The sequence below is a fragment of the Hemicordylus capensis genome, chromosome 2 (assembly GCF_027244095.1).
Source record: "Hemicordylus capensis ecotype Gifberg chromosome 2, rHemCap1.1.pri, whole genome shotgun sequence".
Classification (NCBI taxonomy): domain Eukaryota; kingdom Metazoa; phylum Chordata; class Lepidosauria; order Squamata; family Cordylidae; genus Hemicordylus; species Hemicordylus capensis.
The window spans coordinates 392569399-392595512 of record NC_069658.1 but is presented as its reverse complement, the minus strand read 5'-3'; the positions used below and the strand labels follow the sequence as shown (position 1 = coordinate 392595512).

The 26114-nt window shown below is 45.4% G+C and overlaps 1 protein-coding gene across 9 annotated transcripts in view; it reads right to left on the bottom strand.

Annotated features, from left to right (window-relative positions):
• The window catches only part of EVPL (envoplakin), a 73040-nt gene that overhangs the window by 27591 nt on the left and 19335 nt on the right, over nucleotides 1-26114 (bottom strand). For 4 of the 9 annotated variants that reach the window (XM_053299352.1, XM_053299353.1, XM_053299351.1 and 1 more), the window contains 4 exons: nucleotides 7309-7411; nucleotides 5554-5708; nucleotides 4874-4997; nucleotides 2752-2877 (listed from right to left, as the gene is read on the bottom strand). In XM_053299352.1, coding sequence (XP_053155327.1) covers nucleotides 2752-2877; nucleotides 4874-4997; nucleotides 5554-5708; nucleotides 7309-7411 — 508 coding nt within the window. Of the gene's footprint in view, nucleotides 1-26; nucleotides 98-991; nucleotides 1060-1111; nucleotides 1198-2751; nucleotides 2878-4873; nucleotides 4998-5553; nucleotides 5709-7308; nucleotides 7412-26114 lie in introns of those variants that run through there. The other 5 variants (XM_053299355.1, XM_053299358.1, XM_053299359.1 and 2 more) reach the window with 5 other exon arrangements.

Here is a 26114-nt window from a genome sequence, read left to right as displayed (position 1 = left end):
TGTTTAAAATAAGAGTTTTCACTTACACTACAGAATAGGCTAAAAATAAAACAGTTATGTTATTCCAGGCAATATTCAGGGGCTGGTGCCTATACATTAGGAATGTACATGCAGATTTATTTCTCAGTTCCAATTTGCTAGGGTCTTCTAATTTTCCAAAGTATCTTTCCTTGAGCAAATTTTGATTCTCACTGATGAGACATTATTTTTTAAAAAAATGTTATTGTGTTGCTATGAATTTACTATCTGTCATTTTGATCTGAATCAATTTCAGAGCTATGATATTGGAAACATGAAATCTTTGATGTTTATGTGCCAAAAATATCTGGATTTTTCTCATCAATCTCATATTAAACTATGCAGAGATTTATATTAAAAGAAAGGCAGAAGGGAGCCACCTGAGTAAATCTGTTTTTGCTTTTAGGTGCCCATTATTCAACAACATCAATTAGCAATTTCACCCTGCAAAGCTTATTATGGCTTAGTCTGGTTTTGTAAGCTGCTATTATCCCACAATTGGTAACAGGGCAGCTCAGATGCACAGACAAGGACATGACCCATAATCATATAACAGTACAGTGCCTGAGCTGGGTCACAGATTCAATAGGCCTCTGGTCCTTGTAAGTATAGGCCAGCCACTGCCCAAGACGCTCAAGGAGAGGCAGGATCAGTGCTGGGTTAACCGTATAATAAGTACCATTTAACTTGGGCCCCAGAAAAAATTGTGGCCCTTATTTTGGTTTAATTACTCAGGCACTCAATTATGTGGGCAATTTTCTGGATCCAGCAGCTTCGGTGTGCCACACTAATGCTTTTAGGTGCACATAGAATTCAGCTTGAGTAAGAGTTGCCCCATTCTCTTCAAAGTCAGATAATTAACTGCTCATCTCTTTAGGGAGGCTCATTCAGAGCTTTTTCTGATGTAGAAGAAAATGGGATAGTTCCTGATTTTAGGGAGCTCTATGTACATTGAAGTGTTGGGGGTAATTACTTATATAGCAGAGTACTGCAGGAGCTAACTCACTCCCATTACAGCAGAAGTTAGCAGTCTCAGGGGCAACCACTTGTAAATGATAAGCATGCAGATTCATGTAAGGTTAAACTAATCTACTTTATTCAGAAGTCCATGATGATAGGAAAGACCTATATCTAACCACTGGCTACATGGTGGTCAGAGAGAGACCTATAGAAACATGGTGCTCAGAGAGAGTGAGAACGCTAGAAGCATTCTGGGAAGAAGGAGGAGGAGGAGGAGGAGGAGGAAGTCACGCCCAGGAAGTTCCTGAGTACATTCTATCCATAGAAGGGGTCATAGAGGCAGAGATAAACAGGAAAGAGAAGGAGACCCTAACTATCTATCACTGCTCCCAATGCCCCTAGTGATCACTAGGGTTACTGGTGCAAAAGGTCGATGCCATCTGGAGCTGGATCTCCAACATAAAGATGGTAGTAACTGAGTCTTCCCTTTCTGCCTCAACTCACTTCTTCAATATTTCCAGACTTCAAAATATAAGCAAACCCATAACATGATGATGGTCCACTCATTACATGATCAGAAAATTGTGGTTGTATTCCCAAAGTAGATCCAAGCTAAAGGTAGGAGTTACATTTCTGACATGACTGTTTATCTTCAGTCTTTATTTTGGCCTTTGACCAATATGAGAACACCTAAAACAATTGTACAATTGAACACATCCATATTAACATATCTGTAGGTTGGTTCTAACCATTAGTGAGCAGAGTAGATTGCACTTGTATTGCAGAACAGCAGAATTTCGCAACTGCATGTGTAACTGACGAATTAGTGTCTATTAGCAAATATTTAGCATAGAATTCATCCAGTCGTCCTGGCAAGTTTTGTTGAATTGGTTTAATTAGTCTTTGCCTGTGTAAAAGACACACCACAGGAGTGCATGCGTAACCAATTCGACCTCATAAGAGTTTCAGGGGCAATATCTCTGCTCAGTCAGAATTCTACTGTATCTACCAGCTAATAGCTCCGAAGGGAGGGCATTAATACACGCCCTCGAGAAAGCCCAACTATATTTATGGAAGGTACAGAAGAATAGATAATCTACTGGGCGAGTTCTCATTGCACCACTAAGCAGGTGAAATGCCCTAGATGTCCTTGACATTGATCTTTAAATAAGACTCTGGTTCACAAGACTGCACTTGTATATATATTTTAAACAACATGAGAAACATCTACCAAAAGAAACACTGAAAATAGGTTTAGAAATTAGTAAACAGTGCTTGTGTGAATGACATGTGCCCAAGTTATGGGAGAAAAGATGATAAAGAAATTCAAAAGCCCCACCCCCGATTTCTCCTATTTTAGCCATATCAAGGACCTTCCAAAACCAGGGGGCTGGGACAAAAAAAGGAAGTGGTACTGGAGTGCCACAAGAGAAAGAAGTTCAGATGCTCATATATCAGTACAGTTTGATTTATGAGGAATTTGGTACAAATTGATTTAACTGATCTTATGAATATAGCGACGCAGCAATATATTGAATATATCAATCGTAATTCACTACACTCCTGAAAGAGTCTTTAAGTTTGGCAAGTCACACTCTGGACATACATTTGCAAACCTGGTTTAGTTAGTGCCATTAAAAAAAATATCAAAAGCAAATCTGCACTGACCAATCTCTTAATAAGTTATCATTTTAATCATTCCTCCTTGTCCAGCAACACAGAGTTGTGAAGGCATATTCTGTGTGCCTGGAATTCAAAGGGAGAAAATCTTACCGGACTATGAAGATTCTTGATCTGGAGGCCATATGCTTCTATCTCCTTCTGGAGGATGTTGTGTTCTGCTATCTGCTTCTCCAGCTCCGGCATAGTAGGGCCATAGTTCCCAGCATTAATTTGTTTCTGTAACAAACTCAGTGTTAATGTACAATGCTATGCATTTTCAGTGCTACTCAGCTGTAGTAAAGGCCACTCCAGTTTCCTGATCTCCTTTCCCAACGAGGAAGGAGACCTGCCCATGGTTGCTTCCAGTCCTCCACTGCACGTGGTATCAGTTGAGCTGTCTCAGGAAGCTGAACATCAGAGAGACGTGCAGGAGGACTGGTGATGGGAGGGTGAGCTGAAGAGGTAGAGAAAGCTTCTGTGAGCTACCTTTGTGAAAGGGCAGGGAAAGGGGCTGAGTGGCTTGGCTACAATGACTGTCTGGTAACTACCTCTGGCAAGCTTCTTTCTAGACAAGCTTCTTTTTACCATGGAGCTCTTTAGGCAGAGGAGACCCTTTCGGGCCAGGATGGAAGATCCCAGAGGAAAAAGCTATAGAGCTACCCCATGACCGGGGGAAGGGTTCTTACACAGAGAAGAAACTGCAGAGAATTCCAAGGAAAAAAATGTCCCTTGCTCTCTCACCTCCCCCTGGCAATCACTACCTAGGCAATTCACTATTAGTGGAAGCATTCATGCACACTATTTCTAGGCACTGTTTAAAGCCCCTGGGAGAAGGTTGTGGAGAAGTGGAACTAAGAAAGGCAATCTATTCTTATCTGCGGTCACGAAGGAAGAAGGGAGTGGAGTTCATGACAAAAAGGGCCTCTATCTGAGCCAAACTACATGCTATATTAAACACTTGGGGTTCTCAGAAGGGTCTCCACAGTATCCCAGTGACTGAAGACCGTGCTACATGTCATGTTAAATGCATAGTTTGGCCCTTGCTTGCTTTCATACAAAAAATAGCAGTGGTGGTGCCGAATTGGGATCATAGTCTGAGGGGCTAATCCTTTCCCTCCACCATGATCTGGACCCTGATTGGCCCCCTACAGCCCTATATCCTCTGGGAAGGAAACTCCCATCAGCACTCGAAAAATTGCAGATGTGGGGAGTGACCTCCCCTGTTTTCTATTAGAAAAACAAGTGCGCTAGGGCAAACGATGCGTTTAACTTAACATGTAGTTTTGCCCTTAGTCCCTGGAGGGCAGAGAGGCCCAATGATGGGGCAACTGCACGTCTCCCTTCTAAGACTCCAAATATGAGGAAGACTGGAAGGACATTCTAGTGCCCTTAGCTGCAGGCACATCACTGACCTCTTTCATTCCTCAGGTTTGTGGCAAAAAGGGTGTTTTTCAGACATTACTGTTCAGTAGCCACTCCAGACAGGTTCTGATTCTTCTAGATTCTGAGCTTGAGGGGTTTACTTCAGAGGCATAATTTAAAACAATATTCTTTTGCACTTAAAATCTCCCTCAAGTTTGATGCAGAGATACTGCATTTAGCCCTGTGAACTCAACTTCTTCTGCTGAAGTTCCATTGATGGTGGTGGTGACAAAAAGGGCCCAAATGTGACGACTGGGTAGTGTAACCATCAAATTGCATGGTGTGCATTCTTGAACATTTCTGTCTGGTCTGCTGTAAATAGTAAAGCCAGAACTGTTTGTTTAGCAGATAAGAACCAAATCATCGTAGGGCTGTTTTAGCATGTCGGAGAGTGATATGCTAAAACAGCCCAATTAATTGTGGGCTGGCTCAATCCACACTGAAATTTTGCCTTCAGTGGTGAAGCAGACTGCCTCACCTGAAAGTCATAGATGCTTTGGTAACAGGCCCATATCAGAACATATTCTGCTGGCTGGGGGTCACTGTGGATCTTCTCCCCTTGCAGAAGCAGCCTCCTTCATAGTCCACCAAGCCATTCCTAAAACTTGGTGGAACTTTAGTAAATGTCTCTGAGAGATCATGAGGAGCTACTGCTGTGGGGGAAAGGACCTCATCTAATGTGCACACCTAATTGCTCCAAAATGCTTCTTTTAATCATGGCATTTGTTCTCCTTACTGGGATTAATATTTAACTTGACTAGCCAATGCACTTGCTAGAATCAAGGGTGATTATGTGATTAGTCACTTTTACCTGCTTTTGTTCTAGAATTTTTGCCCAGTCCACTTTGGATGTAGTTTCAGGAGCCGTAAACCTTTCATAGAGTTCTCGATATTCAGCACATTGCTGTGCCACTCGGTCATGGAGCTGCTTAATGCTTTGTAAGAGAGAAGAAAGAATATTTATCTGTTAGAAAATGGGACTCCAAAAGAAGACTCACCCAAGGGCCTGGACTGAAGCTCAGCGTCTTTCTTCTCAATCACCAAAATGTGTCTTCATGCACTTTATTAAAGATATCCCATTTTAGCTGGGCCTGGCCACAAGGGGTAACATCCAGACTAAAGAAGCACTGTTACTATATGAGAAGCAGCAGTGCTTCCATTGGCCTAAACTAATTTATCACTGACAATCACATGCGAAGAGGAGGAATTTTGATGACCTCGCCTTCCCCTAGAGGTGCTCTGTGCTAGATGAAAACAAATCCCTGAGGGTCATGCAGCCCTCAGGGACATATTTTCATCTGGTATAGAACACTTCTAGAGGAAGGCGAGGTCATCAAAACCCACCCCCCACCCCCCAATGTGACAAGTGCTGGTGCTGAATAAGTCAGTAAGTCATTGAGAGTACTGCTGCTTCTCACATAGCACTGTTGTTTCCTTGGTCTGGATGTTAGCCAGCAGGTGGTCTTAAACCGCTATAGATCCATTACTTACTCTTTTTCTATTTCCAAAGCCTGGGGATGCTTCAGGCGTTTGACTTTGTCCACATCCAAAAAGAGATCTTTCAGTAGTAACTCTGCTTCTTTCAGGTTTTTGGCATTCTCTTGCTGATACTCAAAAGACTGGCTTTGCCGGTGGTTACTGATGTCCTGGAATCAGATGGGTGTAGATGTGTCAGCACCATTCCCATCAGAGAGGGCAGGGTGTGGTTGCAAATAAAGAATGCTAATGCTGTGTTAAAATTAAATATATTAGCTTGTGCCAAAGTGTGTGGTTCTCAGTACCTATATCTCCACCAAACTCAGGAAGGGTGATTTAAAAAAAATGAGAAAAGGAAAATTAATATACAGAATTCACCACTAAAGGACACACTGACCATAAGCTCAAATAACTTTAAAGAAACGTCTCATCAGATTAATGAAAGAGAGGTCTATCTGTGGCTATACAGCTCAATGAAATCTCCATGTTCTGAGGAAGTTTAGTCCAGAGCACCAAATGCTGAGGGGAAAGTGGCAGATGAAGTTTCTCAGAGACATTGAGTTTGCTGTTGTTGGAGACAGATTGCTGAACTACATGGACCTTTGAGCGGATATAGCAAGCAATTTGTTTTGTTGCAAGTTCCCAACAGCATCCAGGGAACCCAGGAGTAGTCAAAAAGTCCTGGTCGGCTTCTGAGTCTACTCTCACACCACTTTGCTACCCTCCTATGCTGTTTGAATCAGGCTGGAAGAGAGAGGAAGGCTTGTCCCTCAAATGAGGGCGTTCTAAGATTTATTTTAATTTAAATTATTTATACCCCACCCCTCCAGTACACTACTGCTCGGAGATAAAATGAAGAGACAGCTCAGTAGCTAGTAACATATCCCAGGCCTAGACTTGTCCAGGTTTTTTCCCCTGGCAAGTCTCTTGTGACATTAACAGCTGAGCTGGAAAGAGGGAACTCGGCTGGCGCTCCTCCCCTCCCCACTCCTTACTGAAACCATTAGTAAAAGGCTGTTCTGGTAAATCTTTGCTGGAGATGCAGCTATTAAAGATACAGGGGGGGAAACTGGTGACCCTACTGAAACCTATGGTCAGGCAGAGAGATGCAAAGTAGAGGCTTGTTGATATTGTTGGTCGATACCAGAGGTTTATAAGAGGAGATTCTGATGGATAGATCAGATCTTGAGAATCCTGCTCTTGCTAAGAGGTTGAATGTATTGTGCTTGATGATAACCCAGTTCTTTAAGTCTATAATGTTCTTTGAGACCCCCAAGCTTTTTGTTTTTCTGACAAAATGTTGTCCCCCACCACACACACGATAAAGGCCATTGAGATTCACCTAGCTTTCCTTGTTTCCTAAGCAGGCTTGGAAAGAAAATCAGGCTGGAGTTAAAATCTTTTGTACCCCCTGGGCATATATATGGTCTATATGGAGTTGAAGTTTTAGGTTCTTGGTGCTCTAGTTTGAGCTTTCACCAATATCCCTTCATCTTCTGATTATTATTATTATTATTATTAGCATTTATATCCCGCTCTTCCTCCAAGGAGCCCAGAGCAGTGTACTACATACTTAGGTTTCTCCTCACAACAACCCTGTGAAGTAGGTTAGGCTGAGAGAGAAGTGACTGGCCCAGAGTCACCCAGCTAGTATCATGGCTGAATGGGGAGTGGAACTCAGGTCTCCCCAGTCCTAGTCCAGCACTCTAACCACTACACCACACTAGCTTCACATATGGTGAAGTCCTGGAATCAGCTTCCCAGATTTACCTGCTTAAGTTTAGTTTGTGTTCCAAGAATGTTCTTTTCTACCTGGTCAGCATTTTTTTGCATGCGAGAGATGAGCACAGCCAAGTCATTGCTGCTTGAGGATCTGAGGGCAAGAATAGAGAAATCAGGTGAATTAAAAATAAGCATGATTTGTTCAGAACTTTTTATTGGAGGCCAGGGACAGTTTAAATCATTATGCTTAAGTACATTACAGCATGAGAACCCCACTACTCCCTGTCCTGGGCTTTCTTAAACATTTGTTGTTGCCCAGAACATGATGGCCCTTATATGATCACAAAACAGGAAAGCAACGGTCTGGTTTTTGCTTATGTAGCAGAACAGTAATGTAATGCTCAGCACAGATGTTGATCCAAGTCTGGTGTGAGAAAGAATGCCCCTCTGTCTTTGCAATTGCTTTAATATACAAGTGCTCCAAAAGAGTTGTGTGGACATGAGACATATGCATCCCCAACACACTGAAACTGAAAAAAGAAAAACTGTATTTCAGTGTGCCCTCCATCCTGGAAGTGCTCCTGAAAATCTGAGGGGAAAGTCTGAGAGAGAAGGCTGAGTGCCCAAAGGCTCCACAAAATATTAGATAAAAGATAAACAGACTTTTTGTCCCCTTCTGGCAGCGTAGGCGGCAAAGAAGCAGTTCCTTTCTGCCCACATTGCTTCTGCAAATTCACATCCAGCTGAGTTATCTAGGGTTGTGAAGGGGCTAGTGTGTACTCCCTCCCCCTTGAATTTAAACTTGGAACCATTGGTCACTCACTGTGGTGTGTATTTAATGACTTTTTGTGGATAAAATCTCTCATATTCATGCCAAGCTGGATTCCACAGTTACTGCAGAGTCTACTGTGGAGGTGTCCAGCAACTCCTTTTATTGGATTAGATTGGATCCTTTTCAGTTTGTGACTTCTGAGGAAGTGGACAAACAGCTTTGGACCGTGCATCCTACAACCTGTTCTCTTGACCCTTGCCCATCTTTGCTTATCTCATCTGGTAATCATATTGTCAGAGAGGGTCAGCTAAATATCATAAATGCTTCTCTGAGGGAGGGCAGGATGCCTCCTTGTCTTAAAGAGGCTATCATTAAACCACTTTTGAAGAAATCTGCATTGGATCCCTGCATTGAAGTCTGAATTACAGACTTCTTTCTAATCTTCCATGGTTGGGCAAGGTGATTGAGTGGGTGGTGGCCTCTCAGCTCCAAACAGTTTTGCATGATGCAGATTATCTAGGCCCATTTCAAACTGGCTTCTGTGTGGGCTAAGGGGTTGAGACTGCCTTGGTTGGCCTGATGGATGATCTCCAACTGGCTATCAACAGAGGGGGTGTGACTTTGCTGATCCTTTTGGATCTCTCTGCGGCTTTCAATACCATCAACCATGGTATCCTTCTGGACCGCCTGGGGGAGATGGGACTGGGTGGCACTGTTTTACAGTGGTTCCTTTCCTACCTCTCTGGTAGATTCCAGATCGTGGCACTTGGAGAATGTTGTTCTGCAAAGTGAGAACTGAAGTGTGGATTTCCACAAGGCTCCATACTGTGTCCAATGCTCTTTAACAACTACATGAAACCGCTGGCAGAGATAATCAGGAAGGATATTTGGTACAGGGTGCTATCAACATGCTGATGACACCCAAGTCTATTTCTCTCTATCAATTTCATCAGGAAATGGCATAACTTCCCTAAATGCCTACCTCGAGGCAGTAATGGGCTGGATGAGGGATAATAAACTGAGTTTGAATCCAAATAAAACAGAGGTGCTGATGGGGCGGGCAGGTGTCAAGACCAGAGAGGTGGTTTAGATCTGCCTGTTCTGGATGGGGTTACACTCCTCCTGAAAGATCAGGTATGTAGCTTGGGGGTGCTCCTGGACCCAAAGCTCTCCCTAGTTTCTCAGGTTGAGGCAGTGGCCAGGAGAGCTTTTTATCAGTTTTGGCTGATATGACAGCTACGCCCATTTCTGGAGGTAAATGACCTTAAAACAGTGGTACATATGTTGGTAACTTCCAGGCTTAACTACTGTAATGCACTCTACATGGGGCTGCCTTTGTATGTAGTCCGGAAACTACAATTGGTACAGAATGTGGCAGTTTTTGGACTATACTGCCATAATCCCCAGCCACACTGACCAATAGCCAGGGATTATACGGGTTTTAGGCCAACACCTGCAGGAGGGCTGAAGTTGAGCAGCCCTGGTCTAATGTCTGACATGGGCCAGCCCTTTTCCAAAACCGACCCTTGAAAGTTTTTCAAAGTGGTGTGGCTGTGGGGGCTGGGGAGGAGAGAAGATTGCCAGCAACCCCTCCTTGGGCTTTTCGCAAGCTTTACAAGGAGGGTGAAGAGGGGAGGACAGCCCTCAGCAACCCCCTGATGCTGGGCCATGAAACTTGCTTGTTCATTTTCAGCCTCATTTCTGTCATGGTCAGTCAATCCTTTCGGCCTTTTGCAACAGGCTCACAGGAAGAGGAGGAGAAGGAGGAACAACAACAACAGAAGAAGCCATTGTCACACTGCTTCTGTTCCTCCTCTTCACGGCAGCAGAGGTGGACTGGCTAGTCTTATATCCTCTCCCTGTGACCACTTCCCTCAAACTGACATGGAAACATGCTGCTCCTTATCTTCTGCTTAGCCTTTGCAGTTTCTCTTTTTGTTCTCTCCCACTTACCCATCCTGCTCAGCCTCTATGGCTCCCTTTTCTAAGCTCCTTCTCATCTCACAGCATCATTGGCTGCTCCCCACCCCCACTAATCTCTTCATCCCACCTACCCTGTGCTCCATAACTCCCACTGGCCTCTCCCTGCCCCCTCAGCACGGTTTCACCTCCTTGTGATCATGTGGTTTTCTCTTTGCCCTCCACATCCCAAGCCAGCTTTACTGCAGTGGAGAGGAGGAAGGGTAGCAAATCTAGGATGGAGGTATGCCCAGCCAGCAGCTGCAGGAGGAGAAACAATAACCTGGAGCAGACCCTGCTAAATAGGCCACCCCTACTTTAGAGGAGTTGTTGACAAGATCAGCCTTTACCAGGTCCAGACAAGGGTGTTAACCTACCAGTAAGTCACAAAGGATATGTACAAAAGTTTAACATAAGAACATAAGAACAGCCCTGCTAGTTCAGGCCCAAGGCCCATCTAGTCCAGCATCCTGTTTTGCACAGTGGCCCGCCAGATGCCGCCAGAAGCCACAGGCAGGAGTTGAGGGACATGCCCTCTCTCCTGCTGTTACTCCCCTGCAACTGGTACTCAGAGGCATCCTGCCTTTGAGGCTCGAAGTGGCCCACAGCCCTCCGACATATACTCTTTTATTCAAGATTAATTAGAACCTGAATAACTACTGGAGCAACTGCTGCTCTTGAATCTGTAGCTGAACTCACTAATGTAAAATTCTCACACTACCTATAATCACACACTAAAAGAATGCAGAAAATATTAATCCTTTCCTATGATTGTGGAAGTTAACATATTTTGAAACAAATCTGCTTTTACTGCACTCCAGAAGTCCAGTTACCTGTTCTTGATAAACAACATATTTGTTGCTTTAAAAAAAAAGATTGAAATATACATTACTTCTGAGTTAAGGCTTTGAAATGACAGTGGCCAACAATCAGACTATGGGTTGCACATGGAGGGTGCTTCTCCTTGCACAGAGGGGAAAGGTGATTTTCAGTGACTGCCCCACCCCTCTTCCCCTTAGCGGCCATCTGGAAATATATCCCTGAGGGTTGGGGACCCTCAGGGGCATATTTTCAAGAGTGCAGAACCACTGCCTCCACGCAACCCTTAGTTTGGATGTAGGCCAGTATGTTCCATATTATAGCCGGGAGTCTGGGACAGAAGGAAGAAACTACCAAATTATAGCTATTTCTAAGATGAAGATTAGAAATTCAATGCATGGGCACCATTGATAGTGCAAATCTATGTTGGCTAGAGTCTTCCTTACAAAACATTTAATTAATTACCTATGTTACCAGCTGAAGCTCCAAGTGATTTCTATAAACTAGTTTGTTGCATATTAATGAACTAGATGCCCAAATGGGGCACTTGGGGCCAGCTCCAGGTTTCAAGGGGTCCTTGGAAAACTGTTCTGCATGAGCTCTCTCCTACCTGGATGGATCCTGAGGAAGTTGCTCCACCTCCTCCACACAAAGGCTATGGACATAGAAATGGTCTAAGTGATTGGAAGTGGGCCCTTCTCCAAGACCTCAATAGCTGCCCAACAATGCCAACCCCAGAAATGTGACTCATCAGGACACATTAAGTGCCTTTGTGTACTCAAAACACTTGGAGCCAAGAAGAACTGCAGATTATGTGGATTTCTAAGGAGAAAATGAAAGCAGTCTTGATCCAAACTTGACATTATGAGATGAAATATGGGTCCCACAGATCCATGTCCCTTCTTCTCCCCGTCTCCCTGGTAACGTGTAGAAGAAAAGTATGCATAACATGCTTTTTAACACATAAGCATTTCCCTACCCCCTGCATGTTGCAGCCAGTGAAGTTGATCAGGGTGAGGTAGAGGATGCTAATGCAATGATGTTAGGTTACATGTACTTTTCAACTGCTTGGATGCTACCTGGAAGGTGTGGGTTGATGGCACCAACACCTGTCCCATCACATGTGGCCCTTTCACCCAGAGAAAGTGGTGAAGCTAGAAGAGCAAGTATCAGGAAAGCACAAGCCAAACTGCAGAGGATGCTTTACAAAGACTAGGTGAACTGCAGTGGGTGAGGAGGGAAGCCAGTCATCTCTGGCTCAGGAACTGGGAGGGATCTGGCTTCTCTGGGGACATGAAAAAGGCTGGGCTAATTTCTTCCCAACCTTATAGTTTATGTAATGTTTCTGTGGAATGAGGATCTTGACAGAGAAGGGTACGGTGTTATGGAAGCTCCATAGTCCTTAGTTCCTAAATTAGCAGTTCTTAGTGCTGTAGATGGGATCCACACACAGAACTGTGTCTTGGTTGAGGGACAGAATCTTGAACTAACATCTAGGCTCATTATAAACTTGATAAGGATGAACAAACAAAAAGAATGAATCTATCTACTTAAGGTCTATTGTTTTATGGTCAGTAGACCACAATAAATTTGATTTGTAATACTTAAGATCTGGTAGGTCCATCCCTGACCCCAGAAATTTATTTATTTATTGAAACTTGTTATATACCACCTCCTCCAAAGACTCTAGGTGGTGAACAAAAGAAATACCAACAAACAATCAATCAATAAAAATTATTAAAGCGCAAACGCATGGCGAAACAGGTGGGTCTTAAGAAGGACCTTAAAAAACAACTAAGGAGGGGGCTGAACGAATCGGGGGGGGGAGAGTGTTCCAAAGAAGAGGGGCAGCCACAGAGAAGGCCCTTCTATGGACCCAGGCACCACGTACTACACCAGGGCCCGGGACACTAAGGAGGGCCAGCTGAGAAGACCTCACAGAACGGGATACAACTGGCCGAAAGAGGCAATCCTGGAGATATACAGGTGCTAAGCCCATAAGGGTTTTGTAAGTGAGAACCAGCACTTTGAATTGGACCCAGAAGCAAAAAGGCAACCAGTGCAGCGACCGTAAAAGAGGTGTGACACTATCAAATCTATGGACACCCATGAGGAGGTAGGCCGCTGCATTCTGGACTAGTTGAAGCTTCTGAATATTTTAAATAGGCAACCCTAGGTAAAGCACATTATAGTAATCCAAACAAGAGGTAACAAAGGCATAAGTTACTGTTGCCAGGGCCTGCTGGTTGAGGAAAATTACTGTACCTTCTCTAAACACTTCTGTAACCATTCTACTAGCAGCCTGGTAATTCTAACCACAATGTTCCTAGGAAACTGCTCACCTCATGTGACTACCTGAGAGTCACTCAGGGTGTGCTATATTCTGAATATTTGAATGAGCACAGCAATTCTTCTCTCCCCCCAGGAGAGGAGAAAAAACCCATAATCTTTACTGAGGGATATGACAAATTATGGTGTTATGGAAGTCAATCTAATAAAAACTAAAATCATTTATGCCGGAGAAGGGCTCTTGTAGTGTATCAAAATAATGTAACTTAATAAACTACAACTGTTCTTTAAAATATAAAACAAACATTAGTTAATGAACGTACACACCATCTTTTGTACTCACATAGTGAAAATGGATATTTACAAATATTTGACATTTGGCAAATTGGCATATTTCAACATTCACATTCTAAACTACCAATTTTAAATCAAAAATCTGTGTTTCTGCTTCTGCCCTACCTTTCTTCAGGTGTGTTCCATCTGTGGGGCTGACTCTGCTGCTTTAAAGCTCAGGCTGGGCCAGGGGCGTGAGCCTCTTGGCGTGAGCCGAAGGGCGAGAGCACAAGGGCTCTCGTCCGTGTGGCTCTCAGCCATGGGGTGAGCTGCCTGGGGCCCTGAAGATCCTTTCCTTCTGCCCTGAAGATCTGTCTTCCCACAATCAAGAAGCTAGCAGGAGATCACGCAAGTCTGGTCTTGGTTTTTTATTAAGCCAAGAAGCCGTGGTGGTTTATTCTGGGGAGATGTGCCTGGGGGAGCGAAAAAGTGGGTCTGGAGTGGGGGCGGCAATATCACGGGTAGCGGGCAGAGGGAGGTATGGCGGTGGGAGTTCGGCAGGCCATTACAGGGGAAATCGGTCCAGGCAATTGAGGCCTGTTCCTTTTTCCGGCCCTTCTCCCAACCCTCTGACCCTAGGGAGCTCTGGGAACACTCCTTCGAGGATTAGGGTGCTGCTGCTGAATGCCAGGTCAGTTAACACAAAAACATCTCTTATCCACGATCTGATTGTGGATGAGCATGCTGACCTGGTATGCGTGACGGAGACCTGGTTGGATCCGCTGGGCGGGGTTGGTCTCTCTCAGCTTTGTCCTCCAGGTTTCCAGATCGTGCAGCAGCCCCGCCTCGAGGGTCGGGGAGGAGGCGTTGCGGTCATCTTTCGTGAGACTCTTCCCGTTTCCAGGTGCCCGGTCAGGCAATCTCAGAATTTTGAGTGTTTGTCCTTGAGGGTGGGCCTCCGAGATAGGCTGGAGATTCTGCTGGTGTACCGACCACCCCGCTGCACTTCAGTCTCCCTACCTGAGCTGGCGGGGGTGGTCTCGGAGGTGGCTTTGGGTTCCCCCAGGCTTATTGTTTTGGGGGATTTCAATGTCCACGCTGAGGCTCCCCTAGTGGGTGCGGCTCAGGATTTCATGGCCTCCATGGCAACCATGGGCCTGTCTCAATTGGTATCAGGCCCTACCCATGTGGCGGGACACACTCTGGATCTGGTTTTTGCCGACCGGGAAATAAATGATCTGGAGGTGGGGGAATTTGAGACCACTCCCTTGTCATGGACAGATCATCACCTGGTGGGGTTTAGTTTGACTGCTCCGTCTACCCTCTGCAGGGGTGGTGGGCCGATTAAGATGGTCCGCCCCCGGAGGCTTATGGATCCGCTTGGATTTCAGACGGCCCTCGGGGAGTTTCCAGTGTCCAGAGCTGGTGACCCTGTCGAGGCCTTGGTTGATCTCTGGAATGGAGAGATGGCCCGGGCTGTTGACACGGTTGCCCCCAAGCGCCCTCTCCGGCTTGGTGGAGCCCGTTCGGCTCCTTGGTTTTCCTCGGAGCTTAGGGCGATGAAGCAACTCGGGCGACGGCTGGAGCGACGCTGGAGGAAGAGTCGTCACGAATCCGACCGAACACGGGCTAGAGCCCATTTTAGGGACTATGCCGTGGCGGTGGGGGCGGCGAAGAAATGCTTTTTCTCCGCCTCCATTGCGTCTGCTCAGTGCAGACAAACAGAGCTGTTTCGTGTGGTGAAAACCTTGCTCCACACATCCCCCCAGACAATGGGGGAGGAGCCATCTACAGCTCTTTGTGATCGGTTTGCCTGTCGCTTTGCAGATAAAGTCGCTTGCATCCGTGCTGACCTGGACTCCAGAGTTTTGGCAGTTCCGGCAGACGTGCCTTTGGTACCATCTGGTCCCGTTGTGTTGGATTCTTTTCAGTTGGTGCGGCCTGAGGATGTGGACAAGATCCTGGGCAGTGTGCGGGCAACTTCGTGCGCTCTTGACCCTTGCCCTTCATGGCTAATAAAAGCTGCCAGGGAGGGGACAGGTAGATGGCTGGAGGTGATCGTTAATGCTTCATTAAGGGAGGGCAGGATGCCATCGTGCCTTAAGGAGGCGGTGGTAAGACCTCTATTAAAAAAGCCCTCCCTTGATCCCTCCAGCCTGGACAACTATAGACCTGTGTCTAACCTCCCCTTTTTGGGCAAGGTGATGGAGCGTGTGGTGGCGTCCCAGCTGCAGAGGGTCTTGGATGATACGGATTATCTGGACCCTTTTCAATCTGGCTTCCGCCCCGGGTATGGGACTGAGACTGCCTTGGTCGCCCTAGTGGATGACCTACGCCGGGAACTAGACAGGGGGAGTGCGTCCCTGTTGGTTCTGCTGGACCTCTCGGCGGCGTTCGATACCATCGACCATGGTATCCTTCTGGGCCGCCTCTCGAGTATGGGAATCGGAGGCACTGCGTTGCAGTGGTTTCGGTCCTTTCTTGAGGGGAGGGTTCAGAAGGTGGTGCTGGGGGACTACTGCTCGGCCCCGTGGCCGTTGGCCTGTGGGGTCCCGCAGGGATCGGTCTTGTCCCCCATGCTGTTTAACATCTACATGAAGCCGCTGGGAGAGGTCATCCGGAGATTTGGACTGAGTTGTCAGCAATATGCGGATGACACTCAGCTCTATCTCTCCTTGTCATCTGATCCTAGGGAGGCGGTGGATGTCCTGAATCGGGGGCTGGAGGCCGTGATGGGTTGGATGTGGGCTAACAAACTGAAATTGAATCCGGATAAGACGGAGGTACTGTTGGTCAGTAGGAGAGCCAATCGGGATGAGGAGATTTTACCGGTTCTGGATGGGGTTGCACTCCCCTTGAAGGAGCAAGTACGCAGCTTGGGGGTACTACTGGACCCGGCTCTGCTTTTGGAAGCTCAGGTGGAGGCGGTGGCCAGGGGTGCCTTTGCACGGCTTCGGCTGGTGCGCCAGCTGCGTCCCTTTCTCGAGAAGGCAGATCTGGCCACGGTTACCCACGCCTTAGTCACGTCGCGGCTGGATTACTGTAACGCGCTCTACGTGGGGCTGCCCTTGAAGAATATCCGGAAACTGCAGCTAGTGCAAAACGCGGCAGCTAGGGTTTTATCCGGAGCTGCCCGTTGGGAACATACCACCCCCATTTTGAAAGAGCTGCACTGGCTGCCGGTTCGTTTCCGGGTCCAATTCAAGGTGCTGGTTTTGACCTTTAAAGCCCTAAACGGTTTGGGCCCGGGGTATCTGAGGGACCGCCTGCTCCCACGGGTTGCTGCCCGCTTGACAAGGACATCTGAGGGGGCCCTGCTCCAGGTGCCGACAATGAGGGAGGCCCGGCTGTCGTGCACTCGGGACAGGGCCTTCTCTGTTGCTGCCCCCAGACTCTGGAATGCTCTCCCAGTGGCCATTCGTTCCTCGGACTCCATCACGGCTTTTAGAAAGCTTTTAAAGACTTGGCTTTTTACCCAGGCTTTTACATGATCGTTTTCTACTGCAGCTTCTTTGTGTTTTTATTTGTTGTATTGTTTTTATGCTTGTTTTTATGTTTTTATATTTTTAACATGATATTTTTATTGTCTTTTTATTGTATGTTTTTAACTTTTGTAAACCGCCTTGGGGTTATCTTTTTAACGAAAGGCGGTATATAAATGCAAAAATAAATAAAATAAATAAATAAAAACCACATTCTGAATGTGAACTTGTTAACTCAAAATTCATAACTCAAATGTTTTAGATTTGTTGACATCTCTTGGTTGTTTTGATTTTGGTCAATTTCAAATACAAGCTTTTCTTAGTTGCTGACAAATATTGATTACTACTATTATCTACCAAATACTATTTAAATACTAAATATTATTTCAGGAGATCTTTGAAATGCTGAAAGGCGCGGGGGGGATCATGTATTTTACATGTAATTTATCAAAGCTTAATACTAAATATGCATGCCAGCCATCAGATAGGACATGCCAGTGGTTTTCAAACTCCTTACTGGGAAACCCTAGCTTCTTTGGAAGCTTATCAGGGTTATTCAATGAGAAAAAATAGCTCAAAGATAGCTTGCCCAGCACTGCTGAGCTTTCTTTGCAATGCACAGCCACAGGATAATGTTGGTTGTGTTCCTGGACACGCACAGATTATAGTGTGTGACAGGGAAGTCTAATACTATCCATTTGAACTGAAAGTACATCCAACAGCATGCAGTCTTCTCCAGCATGCAAGAACTGGGAGACACACACAGAAGTTCCTTGTCAGATGCAGAAAGTGCATCTGTAACAGCAGGAGAGAAGGCATGCCCTCAACTCCTGTCTGTGGGCTTCCAGCGACATCTGGTCCTTAAGATATAGGAAGTCTGAGCAGTGTACTATACCATTGCATATAAGCTGTCAAATACTACCTGCTATTGCTTGTCAACTGTCAAATACTGCTAAATATAAACTATAACTATATTTAAAATACAGATAACCAACATTCAGTGACTATTGGGAGAATATCTGAGCAATCAGTGAATATTTGGAGAATATTCAACACCAAAATCTGCAAAGGAGAACAGTGTTTTCCCAGCGATAGTATGTTGTGTCTGAGGGCTGGAAGACATTTGATATTTTGCAAATAGAAAAGTCTCCTTGAGGGAAGCCACCTGGGAGCTCTTCTAGAAGGCAATCAAATGCAGGATCTGCGAAGCTTTCACAAAAGTTCCAGGCACAGTACTCACCGTATGGACACTTCTGCAGGCTTTCATGTGCCTTTCCAGTACAATTTTACCTTTTATACACATGCCAATCAGTAACCTCACAGGAGTTTTGCCGTGCCATCTGCCTGCCAGCTCTTATATTCCAAGAAGTATTTCCACCTGCTAATGTTGTGGCAAATGGGGAATGGGACAGGTACTTCTTAGAATATAAGGGCTGGCCAGCAGGTGGAACTGAGAAGAGTGCACAAAGTTCCCGACTGGCATTTGTACAGAGAATAAGATCACACTGAGAAGGAGTGTGGAAGCCTGCAGGAACATTTTGTTGGAGATGAACTTCCAGTGCATCGAGCTTTTGCACCAACTGTCCTGATGACCACTAGGGGCATTGGGAGTAGAGACAGTGAGTCAGGGTCTCCCTATCTGTCCCTACTCTATGACCCCTGAACTGACTCTACAGCACTTCCTGTGCTGAGTCACAATCCTTCCTCCTTTCCTCCTAGAGAGCAGATGGAAACATCTCTCTCTCTCTCTCTCTCCTTACCTATCCATTATGTAGTGCTTTAATTAGATATAGGGCTTTCTTATCTAAGTGTATTTAACAAATAAATATTTAGTGTTTAGTCATACAAGGATCTCCATGTGTTTTCTCTAAATAGCTGCAATATCTAAACCATCCTCTGCTACCTACTCTGTAACTGAGTGCGTGCTCATTCCTTAGTGCTCTGCTGTTTTACCTATTGTGGGTAAAAATCAACAATCTCTGACACATCTGAACAGTGAACTAGGTCATGCTTAGAATGTGCATGACAGTTGTGCGGAGCCCACATTTTATTGCTGTTTCGAAGAGCCCTAGATCTGATACAATACAATAACTGTGCATTCATTGCACTAACAACTAATTTCCTGTAAAGGCAGATACCAGGGGCATAACAAGGCAGAGTTTGCCCTAAGACAAGAAATGAAGATGGGGTCCCTGTCCCCAGGCCCCCTGTCTTATTTTTCTGTCAGTCAGGCTGAGGGAGGGATAGGCTGAATCTGAGCACTAGCCAGCAAAGAAGAGGTGGGGAGGAATGCTGCTTGACATCCTATCCCACCCACCCCCAGAGGGCTACCTCCCTTGAAGACAAGATGAACTGCAGCAGCAATTGGGGAGGTGGGCAGGGAAAGAAAAACGTGAGTTTTCACCCAGCAAGAGCCCCCCCCCTTCCTCAGGAGAACAGAAATATTTGTGCCCTCTTGTTCAACTATAGCTACGCCCCTGCCAGATATACCCTTGTTACTCTTACAGTATTCACAGTGTTACTCTCTCATTCTACAAAGTACATGTATCAACATCTCTGCTTCCTGTGGTGGGGATCTCCTCTTCATTGCCCCATATTAATTCATTCTAGCACTTGATGCTACTCTAGGAAAGTCTGATTAACAAATAAAAGGATTTTAATTTGGCTGGCTAGTCAGCATTTTAGCTGAATTTCTGTGGATCTCTCTCTCTCTCTCTCTCCAATGCATCTCAAGTTTTTGTGCTCTAATTATTTGTCTCCATTGATTAGTGCTAGCAGTAATGATAGGGTGTGTCTGAACAGAAAACTTGAGTGAACTGAGTTTCTTTGATGGTGCATATGGATGCATGTCTGTCATTTATCTGCAAAAAAAAAAAAGATAGCGCTTTCTAATATGTGTTACAGATGTGTGCTACATTAACTCATTTGTATTACTAAGTAATAATTCCTGAATTTACACTATTTTATACTGGTTAATATGGAATAAACTAAATTTACCCAAGTTATCGTTTGCAATCATGAAGGAATTCTTAATAAATTATAGGTGGTCGGTTTTAAAAGCATATCCACATCACAAAGCCTTGACCAAACAGTCAGTTCTGGAGTGAATGTACAATAAAAACTGTAGGTCGGTATATTCATTTTTCAACACGTGTTGTGGTTTTTTAATACATGCACTGTGGGTACATGCTAAAAATTAACATTGCAACCTAATCCTCCACCTTAGATTGTGAAAAGAGCTGAACAACTTTGCTCTCCAGAATGCCCTCTCCACCTAGAAGGGCCATTGTGATTTGGAGTGCTGCTCCTTCAAATGTGGTTGCACCCATCCCAGAGAAAAAGATGGAGACCCCAACACAGGAGTGAAGAAAGAGGGAAAACCTCTAAAGGTTCACAAGGCATCTATTTATTTTGTTCAACACATTTTGATGCATGATCCATTTTACTTCTGAAGAGCAGAGTGCCATATTTCCACAGAGCCCTAATTAAGATTTTAAATCAAAGCATGCAGAGTAAACTGATACCTTGATGTATCTTAGAGATTTTTCTCCATCTTCATTCCTGCACACGTGTCAGAGCTGTCTGTTGGGACTTTTGACCCAATTCCCCAACCTTCCTGCATATGTGCATGAAATACTGTGATCCTAACACCAACGCAGAGAAGTGGCAGATAGCAGAAATATTAAGTGCCTCCTGCTTTTCCCTTCAGCTCTCTCAAGCTGCTTCCCCACCCAAGCAGACTTCCAGGACCCCAAGATTTTCACCACAAACATAGCAGGAGAAAAAGCAGCCTGGAGGGAGCCACAAGGGGAAAACAGATGAGAGAAGGGTTAAACACCCTTCCTCCCACCAGCCACTTCTCCCCTCCAAATCCCCTCCTCCCAATCCATTTGCGTGGAGAAATGACAGCCAGGCCTTTGAGTTTACAAGTTTGCTGGTAACAAATTTGCTGGTTTCCAGTTCTAGACTCCATTTCTGCCATTACTTAGGAATCTCATACCCAATTTGTACATGACATTAAAAAGAAGAAGATAAAAAGCAGGGCAAGCTGAATTAAATCATTGGTCCATCTAACCCAGTATGTATCTTCTCCAGGGTGGCTCTCCAGGGTCTCAAGCAGAGGCTCATTCACCATCACCTGGGACTTTTACACAAAGCAGGCTTTACCGCGGGTTTACTGGGAGGCTTTACTGTGAACTTGAAGCTGTCCAAAAAAACGATGCAAAAAGGGGATTTTTGAGTGTAGCCCAGATATAAACTGGGCTACACTCTAACATGCAGTGAAAAACCCGAATTGTGTGTGAACTGCTCCCCGATAACTCGCAGGGATTTGGGGGTGAATCTGGCCGATATGTGAACGTAAACCCTCCGTTCTGGAGGAGATGCGAGTTAAAGGGCTTTAAAAGCTCCATGTGTAAAACTTCCTGCTATCTCTGATTCTTTCTTTTACACTGGAGAGGCCAGGGATTGAACCTGGGACTTTTTGCATGCGGAATATATGCTCTGCCACTTGAACTGTGCCTCCTCCCTAGGAAGATGACAACACATGCCTGCCCAACTTTGGCCCCCCACCAGCTGTTTTTGGACTACAACTCCCATAATCCCCAGCCACAGTGGCCAATAACCAGGGTTTCTGGGAGTTGTAGGCCAACAGCTGCAGGAGGGCTGAAGTTGAGCAGCCCTGATACATGCTTTCCTAGCTTCAGATACGATCTGCATAATGGGAAATCACAACTCTTCCACCTACACTGATAGAAGGAGTGATTCCAGTGATTCCTGAAGTTTACTCTATTCCAATGATTCCTACTACAACAAATATTTATATATCACTTTTCAACAAAAGTTCAACAAAAGCAACAGTCACTGGAGGGATATTCTGCTGGGGGTGGATAGTGCCAGTTGCTCTCCCCCTGCTAAATAAAGAGAATCACAACTTTTTAAAAGGTGCCTTTTTTGCCCAGTTAGTAGGGGCAATGAAGCTTACTCTGTTCAAACAACAGAAACAAGCTGACTTGTCTGTTCTTTTCCCCACTTTTACAGACAGCTCTATATTTATTGTAAATTAGAAATGAGACCTCTGTAACCAGGAAAACTGCATTCTACATCCTATATGAATAGTTCATGTGTCTGATTCTATTATTCTCCAGCCCTGCCCAGTGAGATTGGTCATGACTTTTTTATGTGACAGGGAGAGGGCATGCATGCATGCAGGCCCTTGTTTTCCTCACAGTTCAATGGCCATACCAGTCTGGAGACAGAAACTGGTTTGTCATTTCTCAGTCAGTTGCACAAGCCAACACCCCACTGGCTCCCCCTCCCTGGAATGAGGAGAAGTAATGACAGCAAATATTTCAGCACCACCCAGAATTTCAGCTGTTGCTTTCTACCAAGGGACAAAGAACATTAGTAATGAGCACATTGCCTCCCAGACATGTTGAGACAGCCCTACAAAGGCATTTGCTTTTCTGAGTTATCTTCTGCATCTTTGAAAAGCGACACAGCCAAAGCAGAGTCATCACAAAGAACTCCTTTTGGAGTGCTTTGTGAGTGTCAACAAGTGTGTGGATCAAGGTGATCCAGTTGACATAGCATACCTGGACTTCCAAAAAGCTTTTGACAAAGTTCCTCATCAAAGTATCCTGAGAAAACTTAAGTCATGGGATAAGGGGACAAGTAGATGTGTGGATTGCTAACTGGTTGAAAGACAGGAAACAGAGGGTAGGGATAAATTTTCACAACGGAGGGAAATAAGAAGTGGGGTCTCCCAGAGACCTGTACTGGGACCAGTGCTTTTAAATTTATTCATAAATTATCTAGAAGTAGGGGTAAGCAGCGAGGTGGCCAAATTTGCAGATGATACCAAACTCTTTCAGGTAGTGAAATCCAAAATGGATTGTGAGGAGCTCCAAAAGGATCTCTCCAAACTGGGGGACTGGGCAACAAAATGGCAAATGCAGTTTAATGTTGGCAAGTGTGAAGTGATGCACACTGGGATGAAAAATCCCAACTTCAAGTATATGCTGATAGGATCTGAGTTGTCGGTGACTGACCAGGAGAGGGATCTTGGGGTGGTGGTGGACAGCTCGCTGAAAGTGTTGACTCAATGTGCAGCAGCTGTGAAAAAGGCCAGTTCCATGCTACGGATCATTAGGAAGGGGATTGAAAATAAAAACTATGGTGTGGCCACACCTGGAGTACTGTGTACAATTCTGGTCACCGTATCTAAAAAAGGACATTGTAGAACTGGAAAAGGTGCAGAAGAGAGCAACCAAGATGATCAGGGGCCTAGAGCACCTTTCTTATGAGGCAAGGCTACAACACCTGGGGCTATTTAGTTTAGAAAAAAAGACGACTGCAGGGAGACATGATAGAGGGAGACACTATAGAGGTCTATAAAATCATGCATGGTGTGGAGAAAGTGGATAGAGATAAATTCTTTTCCCTCTCACATAACACTAGAACCAGGAGTCATCTCATGAAATAGATTGTTGGGAAATTTAGGACCAGCAAATGGAAGTATTTTTTCACACAACGCATAATCAACTTGTGGAATTCTTTGCCACAAGATGTGGTGACAGCCAACAACCTGGATGGCTTTAAGAGGGGTTTGGATAACTATATGGAGGAGAGATCTATCATCTGCTACTAGTTGGAGGGCTATAGGCCAACTCGAGCCTCAAAGGCAGGATGCCTCTGAGTACCAGTTGCAGGGGAGTAACAGCAGGAGAGAAGGCATGCCCTCAACTCCTGCCTGTAGGCTTCCAGCAGCACCTGGTGGACCACTGTGTGAAACAGGATGCTGGACTAGATGGGCCTTGGGCCTGATCCAGCAGGGCTGTTCTTATGTTCATATCACATTGAAAGACATGAGGTATAGAACATATGGCTAGAACTCACAAAGCATTATAACACAGGTATCAGGTTAACCCACCTTTTCCGTAAAACAAACCAGCCAAAGAACGGAATACCATCTAGAATGAACAAGCTATGGCTCATAGAAATTTCTCTCAGGCCCAGCTTCAGGTTCCCAGGGGCCATTGGGCCAAACTGCCCTTCAGGGACCCCTCTACCTGGATGCCCCCCTTAAGGTGTATAGTGGGGTTTGCATTTCCAGCTAGGATATGGGAGAAAGGAGGTGACAGCCAAGGTGACTCTCCTGGTCGATAGAGTCACTCTGCCATGCCACCACAGCACAAGGACTATGGGCACAGAGATCAGCAGTAGGCCCTTCTGATGATCCTGGCCTTTCAGCAGCTACCCAGCTATTTACTCCCTGGTGCCAGCCTTGTCTGTTATTTCTCCCTGATTTCTCCCTGATTTGGACAGAGCCCAGGCTTTTTTACTGAAGCCTACTTTAGATTTGGGTTCTTTTGTTTTCTATGCCAAACAGTGCTTGCTATTCTGATGTATTAATCATCACTCTCTTGTTTTAGTTTCACATCCTACATTTCTGTTTCATTAAAAAAATGGAACATAGCTCACAAAGAAATATGAAGTACAAAGGGTGAAATCAGATCAGTGGAAAGGGCCTTGTTCTCCCCGACTCCCTCCCTCTCCTGCAAAGTGTCTGGTTGCTGAGGAATCCATGGAAGGAGGGAGTGGAGGGCAGTGTGATTACCATCAGATTATCCACTTCTCTCTGTGAACCACTGGATGGGTAGGTGAACAGAAGACAGTAAAATCCCTGGGATGAGGAGTGATACAGACTCAGGCTCCCTGTATGAATACAGCTCCCTGTATTCATGACTTATGTATGTAAACAAGTGACCTCAAGTCTGAGGCAAACAGAAAAAGAACTCCAAACAATCAGGTCAATGTAATTAACAGAAGAGCCCTGCTGGGTCAGACCAAGTAGTAGGGTAGTACCAAGTTGCTGGAAGCTGTGAGGCAAAGCTTTGCAATGAGCCCTCCATGGCACCCTGCTCCACCCACTGCCCCTGCCCCCATCTCCTCATGGTACTCCCCAGAAGGCCGCTTCTGCCTTACTTGAATGGAGAGGAGTGCATTGCCAGCAACTCTTCCTCTTTTCATTCTCAGGAAGTGAGAGAAAGAGCTGCCACTGCTGTAACGCCCCCTTTTGCCAAGTGGGAGGGGAAGAAGCCACTGCCAAGTCTTTCAGTGGCAGCTTCTCTTTCTTCCCTCCCCCTTGGTGAATGGGCCTTCCTCCCCCAGAGATGTTTCCTTTCTGGATGGGGAAGCAAGCAGGTGGGAGAAGGTAGCAGTGGCGCAAGAGACTTGCAACACCACTGCCTCCTCCTGGCATTCCCAGACTGACCTTGGGGATTGGATGCTTTTTGGTCATCCAAATACTTAAAATGTCTACCAGATCACCTGCCTTGAGACTACGGGTGCACTAGTGCAGCATCCTGTCCTCAACAGTGGTCAACCAGGTGCCTCCAGGAAGCCCACAAGCCAGGCTTGAGCACACACCCCCAACCCCATGTTGCTGCCCCCAGGAAACGGTAATCAGCATACTGTTCTGAAGATGGAGTCCATTTAGCCACCAAGCATTATGTGAAGAACTTGATCTTATTCATCCTGAATCTACTGCCAGTTTCACTGGGTGGCCCCCAAGTTCTAACATTAGAAGAGGGGAAGAAAGCAATTCTCTTTCTCTATATCATGCATAAATTTATAAACCTTTATGATGAGCATCCTTAGTTGTCTTTTTAGCCTACTTTCTGCATGGAAAGTACCCTTACGAGATTACCTTACTGTCTTTGTGTCTGTGGGTGTTTCCTGCTAACAACTTTGCAACGCCTGCCTCCATTTCCACCATTTGGTACAGATGTTGTGCCACATACAGTAGGGACACCTGAATGGCGTGGTTTGTGATGATGTCATGCTCCCCAACCCAAGATAGTGGCCGCTGCATAGAAAGTAGGCGTATTAGTTCGTACCTAAACTGCTTGTTTCTAAATGAAAAAGCCCCAAACACTTTAGCTTTTCTTCATAGGGGAAGTGTTCCTGCCCTTTGATCAGTCTAGTTGGCTAGGCTAATCAGATAATCCCTATAACCCTCCAGCAATCCTTTCATCCCTTTGTCATCTTGTGATCCAATTCCCCCCCCAATTGGATCCTGCTTCTGATAAATTTGTTTGTTTGTGTTTGTTTGTTTATTTACATGTACACGGTTATGCTTATCCTTACAACAGCCCTGTGAGGTAGGTTAGGCTGAAAAATACATGACTGGCCCAAAGTCACCCAGTGAGCTTCATGGCTGAATCGGATTTGAATTCGGGTCTCCCTGCTCCTAGTCC